Source organism: Oryctolagus cuniculus, chromosome 14 (genome assembly GCF_051225735.1).
Source record: "Oryctolagus cuniculus isolate XC-2025 breed Fujian yellow rabbit chromosome 14, ASM5122573v1, whole genome shotgun sequence".
NCBI classification, from domain to species: Eukaryota; Metazoa; Chordata; class Mammalia; order Lagomorpha; family Leporidae; genus Oryctolagus; species Oryctolagus cuniculus.
The window spans coordinates 74,078,584-74,088,588 of record NC_142880.1 but is presented as its reverse complement, the minus strand read 5'-3'; the positions used below and the strand labels follow the sequence as shown (position 1 = coordinate 74,088,588).

General features: G+C 50.7%; 1 protein-coding gene across 4 annotated transcripts; it reads right to left on the bottom strand.

Moving 5' to 3' along the window:
* Positions 1-472: 472 nt before the first annotated feature.
* On the bottom strand, positions 473-7,029 carry FST (follistatin). Of its 4 annotated transcripts, none has more exons than XM_051853473.3 (6): positions 6,556-7,029; positions 4,576-4,767; positions 3,953-4,171; positions 3,381-3,605; positions 2,444-2,674; positions 473-1,958 (listed from the first exon to the last, which is right to left on the bottom strand). In XM_051853473.3, coding segments are annotated over exons 1-6 (954 nt in total). In that variant the 5' UTR covers positions 6,641-7,029; the 3' UTR covers positions 473-1,956. The 4 variants fall into 4 exon arrangements, with proteins under 4 accessions (XP_051709433.1, XP_051709431.1, XP_069913002.1 ...); XM_051853471.3 differs by having other exon boundaries at positions 473-1,694; XM_070056901.2 differs by having other exon boundaries at positions 2,444-2,671.
* Between the last annotated feature and the right edge of the window lie 2,976 nt (positions 7,030-10,005).

The window sequence follows — 10,005 nt, the reverse complement described above, 5'->3', positions numbered from 1 at the left end:
GATGAGAATTAGCAGGAAGCTCGAATGACTAGAGTCAAGACTTGAACTCCTGGCACTCCTGATCCAGTGTGTAGGTATCCCAAATAGTGACTTAAGAGCTGTGCCACACACCCACCACAGGTGCACTTTACTTAATAAGGAAAGTAGGTTATAGGGTACCCCTGCCGATGGCAGTGAGCTTGTAAATAAGAAAGACTAAGCTAAGATGGTTGCTTTAAAGAGAAAACTTTAGGCTTGGTTCAACACAGGGAGAGGTCCACATCTTGAATGTTCCTCAGTGTGTTTCATGACATGCATGTGTGACTCCACACAGGAGTTACTGCACCTCAGATCCCTTTATATTCCAAATTCCAAGCTTCTGTTGGCCTTGCCACTTATTTTCAAAGTCACTGTAATCCATAGTAAATGTTACCATGTACAATTTTACCAAAAGCCCAAACAACCACTTTTGCACCATCAGGAATTGAGGCTATTGGCTTTTTAAAATTTTTTTATTTTTTCACTCATCATTTATTTACAAATACACATTATAACTTTTATATACATTGCACATTTACATGGTAGAAAAGTACAAAACTATATATTTAAATGAATTTATATTTAACTTGCCATGTTTGAAAATATAAAATTGCATCAGAAAAAAGTATTATGAAAAGCAAGAAACTTGAACTGATAAAGCTTCAATATAACTTTGAGTGACACACTGGTTGAAAAAGAGCTAATTTAAAAGGTACAGCCAGCTAGTTTAAAGGAGACACCAAACAGAAGCTGAATGTGTAGCCTCCACCTTCCTTTAGTCTCCTGATACCCACATCACTCCTTTTCTTTGGATCTCTAACATCATAAGAGTACATCACTAGGATTCTAAAGCGACTGTCATCCCCTTTCTCTCAAACATCTTCATCCTAACAAGAGAACTGAATTAGGAGTTTCCGCAAAGATGCACATCCTCTGTACCTTGTATTTGAGTCAGAGTTATAATGCCTTTTGGTCAGTCAAGATTCCTTGTAAACAAAACCCGAGGGACCATGTATGTACAGATCAGGCAGCAGAAAATCCAATAAATAAACATGACGGAAACAGACATGCAAGTTTGTTAAAAGTGGAAAAGGGTCTAACAACAGTGAAATGTAGGGAGACAGATGAGTGAGTGAATAGTAAGGAATGGACTTAAATGGTTTACAAGGAAAAAAAAAAGCTTTTACTTTACAAGCAAGAGACCTCACAATAAATAACAACTGCTCTTCCTTTCACGAATAAATTTCTTCAAAAACAAGGTGTACAGTCAACCAGACATTGTATGTATAAATTATAAAAACATGACACAGTATAAATAAATGTCTACAAGTCTCAACTATGGGCCTCATCCAGTAGACCTCAAAATGACCGCCTCTCCATGTCCAATGAGTAGCAAGGTGGCCTGGGAGAGAGCTTTAGGACAAAGGTCTTTAATGTATAGTTTCCCCCCCAAATAAATAAGCATACACTTATTTACAGTATGGACAATATATTTTTTCTTTTCTTTCTTTTCTTTCTTTCTTTCTTTTTTTTTTCTTTTTTTTTTTTTTTTTTGCTCATAGGCTATGCCAACACTGAACACTGGTGGAAGATTTACCACTCTAGAATGGAAGAAATAGGAAAGCTGTAGTCCTGGTCTTCATCTTCCTCCTCTTCCTCGGTGTCTTCCGAAATGGCTAGATGGGGGAATACAGGGGAGCTGTTGTTTAAATATGGACAACAACAGCGCAGAAGCAGCTCAGTGTATGTTTTCAAAGCCCTCTGATACAGCCATATTACAGCGTTGCGTTTTTAAGTGACTTGCAGTGAGATGCTTTTATTTTTTGTTTTTGGCATCTGCTGTTATGCAATAAGTTTAATTAAAAAAAAACATAATCTATGGAGTCAAAAACTGCAGAAAGTTCTGAAGAATCAATGGCTCAGGTTTTACGGGCAGATTCCTGAAATTAGATAAAAAGCGTTCTTGTGTTCTAGTTATAACTGCTTTGGGTCCTTAATCAGAGTTAGTAGAGGCAACTGCAAAAAGCAGCAGCCCATGTGTGATATGATATCTGTCTTTGGTAAAAACAACAACAACAAAAACAACAAAAAAACCTGAAACTTTTGAAGCAGTTAGTTTAGATTCAAGTGTTAATAAGGCAAAGAGCAAAGCACATTACTAAAGCAAAAGAATTATGGGTAAACAACTGGAAATAGGTTTTCAGAGGCCATCCTGTTGATGATCACCATCCTAAAAGTCCTAAAAGCCAGGAAACATTGCAGAGAATCTTTTGTGGGTCACGGAATTGCTGGTGAGATTCAGCAGCTGCCTAACTGGAATACAAATAGGCTCACGTGGGGAGGTTTGCGTGCTTTTTAAGTGTCCGTTCCCCAGGGCTTGCCTGGGAGAGACTTAAATTGCAGCAAGGTTAAAAACCACACTTACAGTTACAAGATCCGGAGTGCTTTACTTCCAACAGCACACCTGAGGAGCAGGCAGCCTCCTTCATGGCACACTCGCTGGCGTAAGTGGCGTTGTCACTGGCGCAGACAGGCTCGTCGGACTTACTGTCAGGGCACAGCTCATCACAGAGGGAACACCGGCCTCTGCCAACTTTGAAATCCCATAAACATTTTTTTCCACCAGTGCACTGGATGTCTTCACAGGACTTTGCTTCTAGGATATAATGTGTTTGTGATGAGTAAACTGACTTGCCCATTCTCTTTCTCTAATCCCATCAATAAACAGAAAAAAATCACTTTTGTATTATTACTTACGGGGGAGGGTAATGAAGAAGTTACACAAAAATACTTGATAATAAAAGTGAAATGTGCACACACCCACACGCACACACACACACACTCCCACCCTCCCCAGCCCATTTCTAACATACAATAGTAGTGCATGAAAATAAATTTTTTTTGGGAACAGGATTTCAGAATATCCTTGAATTAAGTGTGTCTGATTATTTCCCACAAGTGGGGTCTTTTAAAAAAGAGTTCCATCAATTACTAGAATCTGACAACAGATTTCAGGAACTGTTAAGTAATTATTTTTCACTTCCAGCAAGTCTGGCACTTAAAAAAAAAAGTGTAAAATTGAGAGTTTGAAGTTTTCTGAGATGGAACATTTTTTCCTGCACTTTGCAGGCATTTGAATATAGATGTCAGTGCTTCCAGAAAACAAGTTTCCGAGAGGAATGAATGAATGCTGTGATCATGAGGGTTTACTCAAAGCAGGGAGTATTTCGCCCTCTGGTGAAAGCATGTGCCTGGGGAGGCCCGCAGCCTTCTTTATTGCTCAACCCAGCGGCTACCACCAGAGAGCCAGCCTTTTTGATCCTGCCTTCTCTGCTTTTCCTTCCTGCATTCAGAATACCTACTGATACACTTTCCCTCATAGGCCAGTCCGATGGATCTGCCCAGCAGGCAGGTGGCCTTCCTCAGGTGGCAGGCGCTGGGGTAGGTGACTCCATCGTTCCCACAGAGGTACTGTTCCGGGGAGGTAGGCTCAGGGCAAATCCGATTACAGGTCACGCAGTAGGCGTTATTGGTCTGGTCCACCACACACGTGGAGCTGCCTGGACAGAACACATCCCGACAGGTCTCTGAAACACAGAGAGAAACACACATTAATAGGCACCTGTGGCCCCCAAGGAGTGAGCAGTTGATGTTACGGAGGCAATTATGGAATTAAAGCATCCAGTTTCAAAAGGCACTTGGGGAGTCCTGTGGTTTTCCAGAGAAAATCTACGACTCCAGGTCGGTCCCTTTAGTACTCTCACTATGTCTTCACAAGTTACAAAAGTAGTTCCTTTACCTGCTATCACTAGCATCGCTATGAGGCTCTTCCTGTGGACTACTCTATCCCCTACGGGGCTTCCAGAGGGTCTACGGTAGGTAGAGAGCTCCGAGGAGGGGAGCTGAGGGCTTGCTCAGGAAGGGCGGGACCTACTTTTACATTTGCCCTGGTACTGGACTTCCAGTTCCGGCTGCTCTTTGCACCTGGCCTTGAGGAGTGCACATTCGTTGCGGTAGGTTTTGCCGTCCATCCCGCAGACGGGACCCTTCCAGGTGATATTGGAACAATCTGGGGCACACACGCAGCGGGGTTTGTTCTTCTTGTTCATCCGGCATTTCTTCCCGGGGCCACAGTCCACGTTCTCACACGTTTCTATGGATTGGAAAGAGGTAGGGCTTACAACCAGGGCCGGGCGGTCCGTAGGTCAGCCCGGAGGTCGTGCTGGTGCCTTGTGCAATCCTGTAGCTCTGAGTTTGTTCTCAGGAGCCCCCAGGCCCTCTTTTAGTGGGTTGGAGGGGGGCAGCGCCCCATACCCAAATCTGTCTCCACACGTGGCTCAGAAGTCCGGGGACCTCCGCGGACTCTGTTTTGCGTAGAGTTGTGACAGGCAGGAATGGCTCCCAATGGCGTCTCAGAGCTGGGCGTAGGAAGGAGGAGCCCACCCACACAGCTCTCCTGGTTCCAGTCCCCCCCCCCCCCCCCAAGGCAGGTAGTGAGGAAGCCCAGGGTAAGACGCCCTCTGCTGAGGGTCTGAGGTTGGGGAGGAAGAGTCCCACCTTTACAGGGGATGCAGTTGGGGGCGCCCCCGTTGAAGATCATCCACTTGAAGAGCGTGTTGTCGTTCACGTCCTCCTCGGTCCACGAGGTGCTCAGGCGGCCCGTGCTGCAGCACTCCTCCTTGCTCAGCTCGGTCTTGTACAGGACCTGGCAGCGGCCGTTCTTGGCTTGGCGGAGCCAGCAGTTCCCAGCTGTGAAGAGTCGGGGGTGGGAGGTGGATGCGCCGGCGAGCGGCGGGGGACGGGGAGAGGGAGGCGGCGGGCGAGCGAGCACAGACGACACGGCGGGCGTAGGGAGGGGGTGAGCGTGGTGCAGGGAGGGCAGGGCGCGCGGCGGGGGAGACGCGCGGCAAATAAATAGGAGGGGGTGGAGGGGTTGGGAAGGAGGGGGGGAAGCCCTGATCCCAGAGGTGGGGGGCAGACAAGGGGAGGCAGGGCGAGGCAGAAGCCAGAGCGCCCCAGCCATATCAATGTCAGTTAACCAGTGACCCAGACACAACACGTGCAGCTTGCATTGACTTTTACTAGACTGTTTACTTTTATTCGTCCCATTTCATAACCTGCAGCGACTCGAAGGGCAGATTAAAGAACCTGACAAAAACAGGATGCGACGGATGTTTTTACATGTTGGTTTCATGTAGGCGGCACGGGAATTATTTGTGACAGGGGTTAAGAAAGTGAGAGAACGGGAGAGGAGAGGGAGAGAGAGGAGAAGGAGACACACACACACACACACACACACACACGCACGCACGCGCAGGAACAGATCAAGCAAAAAGGCACTTGCGAAAAATGAAAGCAAAAAAGCAATCCGGAGCTGCCCCGCGCGGCCTCGAGGCGCAGCCCGCCCGACGGGCCCGTTTTGCAATCCGCCGCCCCTGAGCACGCCCGCGGCCACCGGGAGCTTTCGAAATCTCCGAGGGCTGCTTTCCCTGGCGCCCACGTCCCTGGACGCGGGCAGCCGGGCGCAGGGCGGTGCAGACGGCGGGGTCGCTCACACCCTGGAAACGTTCACGCTCACGCGGGCAGGGCACCTCGGCCCGGGGCGAGCGTCCTGCCGGGTCCCGGCTCCGTACACCTAGCTCCCACCTAGCACGAAGAAACCTGTGCAAGGAATCTCTCCCCCTTCCCCTCTTTTAACACCCAGATTTGGGTCAGGAAGTAAGACTTTAACAATAACTGGACCACAGGCTGCTAGTATTATTTTAAAAATTCTGCCCAAGACTAATGGAAAGAAACAGCTATTTTTACAAGACAAACTTAAGAGATTTACTCTTGATACAGCTTAGCATTTAAATCAGTTGTGGGCTGCTCGCTGTTTTACAAAAAGTTAACAGTCCGAGGAATGAAGCAAAGAAGAGGGAAAAAAAAAACCTGTAAAGTAACTCACAACACTCCCGGGTAATAATTTGACTTTTTTTTTTTTTTTTTTGCGGGGTTGGGGGAGGGGGTTTGGAAGAAGCATCCATTAGGCAGAAAGCTACTTCCCTCGAAAATTTTCAGCACCCACATTTCCAAGTTTGGGCAAACTTTCTGAAACCACGTCCCCCAAGCCACCGGAGAAAATTCAGTGTCTCCGCAGCCCCAGGTCATTGTAAAAAGTCTCCAAAAGACGTGGGAGGCACAGAGGTTAGACTGCAAACCGGGCGGCCGAAATCCGCAGGCTACTACTGATGCTGGTCCCCAACCCCGGAGATACCATCTCAAGTCATCCCGGCCAGAACTCGGAGCATCTAACCCTAATACTGAGGCAGACTCCAGCCTGCTCCTTTTCCTTTTAAAGGAGAGCCGAGCTCCCAACTCCGCTGCCGGTCCCAAAGTGTCACTGCCTTGGTGTTTCCCCACTGCTCTCCATCGCGGAGTCGCTAACTTGGTCCAACATCTTCCAAGAGCAGCGTTGGGGCGAACAGACCACGGAAAAGTAGAGCCCCCTGCCCTCAGCCCAGCCTGCCCAGCGCATCCCCCCCTCCCCTCGCTTACCCTGGGCGCTGCGGTCCTCCATGAACTGGCAGAGCAGCAGCAGCAAGAGGCAAAGCCCGCCGGGCTGGTGCCTGGCGCGGACCATCCTGGGGGCAGGCGCGGGGCGAGGAGCGCGGCGGCGCGGGGAGCGGGCGCGGCGGCGGGGCGGCTGGTGCGAGCGGCGCGCGTCTCGGAGGCGAGCGGCGGAGGGCGCAGAGATCCGGGCGCAGCCCCGCGCTCACAGCCGGCCGCCCGCGCGATTCAATGGACGTCAGAAGCCGGGCGCAGCCGCGCTTTAAATCTAGACGGGGGTCTCCGCGGTTTGCGGTGGGCGGTCTCCCAGTGTGTGGGGCTGTGGGAGGGCGGCCTCGAGCGAGGGTGTGCGCGGCTCCTTGGGGGTGGGGAGCTTTTAAAAGTTCACTGTGAATCAGGTGACATTTCCCACCTTCTGGAAACCCTTCCCAGTTATCTGTCGGAGGTGCCCGAAATCAAAGCGGCAGGAGGGGAATCGCCGAGTTCTTATTTGCGTAGGAGCGGGAGGGAGGGGGCAGGCGGCCGGGGCGGGGGGTGGGGGCGACGCTCGGGGGTGGGGAGCGGGGAAGAACACCCACTTCATGTCCTGCACGCCGCCGCTTGCGGGCAGCGCGCCGCGCCCGGGGTGGCGTGTGTGCGTGCGTGCGTGTGTATGTGTATGTGTGTGTGTGTGTGTGTGTGCGGGTGTGCGCCGCGGGGCGCTGGAGCGGGCGGCGGGCCGAGCGGGGAAGCCGGCACTTGGTCTCCGCGCCGCTGCTTCTCCGCTCCTCGGCTCTGGCAAAAGACTTTGCAGACGCCGGGAGAGCCGCGGGCTGCTGGAGAGCCCTCGCTCGCTCAGGGTGGGGTCGGACCCTGCCAGCCTCCCGTACAGCCTGGGCGCGGGGGACCCGGCGGGAGGTTTTGTGTCTGGGTCTGTGCGTGCTGGACTTGGCGGCGGCGGCGGCTCTCGGCCCTGAGGGGTCGCTGGGAACCCCGGCCCCGGCACCTTCCACCCTGGCGGAGCAGCGCGGAGACGCAAGCCCCGGGTCTCCACGAGTAGCAAACAAAAATGTTTAACACCTCAGACGCGGCCTCCCCCCCGGTGCAGTCTCGCCCTGTCCCTTTTCTTCTCTCTCCCCTTTCACTTCCCGGGCGTCTGGAGTCGGAGCCCCGAGCGGGGGCGCCGACGTAGGCGGTCTGCCCCCTCCTCCCCGCTCGGCGACTCCCCTAGTTTCTGTCCTGTGCGTCTCTGTCTCTCTCGTCTCCAGCTCGGCTCCAGACTCGATTCTCTCTCTCTCTCTCTCTCTCTCTCTCTCTCTCTCTCTCTCTCTCTCTCTCTCTCTCTCTCTCTCTCTCCTCTCTCTCTCCCTCCCCCCCCCCCCCCGCGAATAAAAAAAGATTGCAACATCGATAATGAACTTCTGTAGCCTCAGTTTATTAAGTACAGTGCCTGGCATTCTTCACTGGAAGTTGGCGGGTCTCTCATTTATAACATTTTTGGCACCGCTGAATGAAACTGAGGAGGCGATATTTCCTTTTATATAAAGCGATTACTTCACGGAAAAGGCTATATTGTTTATTCCAAAGCTGCCTTTTAAATTGCTATTCATTTCGCTTCTCCAGCCCGTAGGACAACAGACAGCGAAGTATGCAGACAAAATTCTTGGACATTCGCAGGTCACTGGGATTTGTTCTACGGATTTCAAACCCGCCCCTCCTTCGCCCCCCTCCCCCAGTCCTCCCCAGGCCCTCCCACCCCCATCTTCCGTCACCCCCCTCCCACCCCCTCCACAACTGCAAATAACTCAGTGATAACAGATTTTTTTCCACCAACTGCAGGAGATAGTGCTAATCTTTTAATAAAAGATCCCATTACAATGGGATCTGTCTGGACAGACTATAATAGATCCCGAAGTACAGCCGTGCTAATATTAGAAGACAGTTGTTTGGGTGCCTCTCAGACGGGCCCGAGCCCCCCTTTGAAAGTGGGCGCATGAATCACAAAGCCCCGCGGCCGCCGCACCTGCACCGCGCGCTTTCGGTGCAGCAGGCTGGTAAAAACGGTGACCTCGCCGCCGCCGCCGCCGCCGCCGCCGCCGCCGCCACCGCCGCCGCCGCCGCCGCCTCTCGCTTTATAATTACCGTCGTGAGCACGCGAGGGAGGGGCGCGGCGGTCGGGGGAGGCTGGCTCTCGGCGCACTTCAGACGGCGCTGGAGCTGCACGTCCTTTTTAATCTGCCCAGATTCAGTTTGGCTGTGTTTCCCAGTCTGTCTGTCTGTCCGTCCCGCCCCCCCCTCCCCCCCGCCCCGTCCCCTCCCTTTCCTCCCCGGTCCTCCTACGCCTGCCGCCCCTCGTCCCTCTCTCCTCTCTTTCCCTCCCTCTCCCCGACTCTGCCCATGCCCTCCCTCCCTCGTCTCCCTCCCTTCTTTCTTTTCCCGGCTCCTTGTCTCGCTTCCCTCCAACGCATTAATGTAGAGTTGTTTAGTGCCCTCTAATGGCAGACGACATTAACAATTAATAGCAAACTGCCCCCTTTGCAGGAGCCGCCACTCCATGGCAGAGTTCCAAAGTTGAATTTATTTCTCCTTTATTCACAGAGGTGGAGAGAGGGCTTGCACGCTGCTGTGCTGCAGGGAGAGTTAGTCTTCTCCCCTCCTGTACTTTTCCTCCCTGGGAAAACTTCAAGGAAAGAGAGGCGCTAACAAGTATTGTTACTTTTTCCTCCTTCTGCACAGATTTGTCTGTCAGTGGCAGCGAGAGAAGCAGCTTTTGTTTGAAGCAGGTTAACGGAATCCTGCCTCCGTGGCTTTGCTACCAAGAGCCACTAAAACGTTTTTAAGACCCTCGCATCATTACAGGATTTTATATTTGTCCTACGTTTAAATCAACATATTGATCTTGAATCAGCCAGTGACCCCTGGAAGCTGGGCTCTTTTTCTTAGACTTTCCACACAGCGGCTATAGAAAACGTTTCCATTTTACACGTGTCCACTTGTGTATCAAGTCTTCCTGCCTAGAGGAATATAAGGTCACATTTTAATTCACAGCTGATTTTTCAGGACTTTTGGGAAGATCGCTTTAAAGATCATAATAATTTCCCCATCTATTATAAACCTAAGCAGTGAAGATACTGATGTAACTTGGGTGTTCTTATCAGATTTAGTTCTCCATTTACGTATATACATACACATATAAAGAGTTGTTACAGAAAGATTGTACATGTCTACACAAATACTGCTTTTTTAGGGGGGAGGGGCTAGGTGGCAAGATGAAAATGGGAATAGAAGCAGTTTTTTTGGACTTCGTAAAGATATTTACCTGGTCATTGGAGTAAAAGTACTTGGTTTATCCAGTTACTTTAGTTTTGGTAGATAGAAACGATTGGTGTCATAAGAAATATTCTAAATTAATTTGATCCAAGATACAGCCACATCATTCCAGTATGATTGGGTGATATG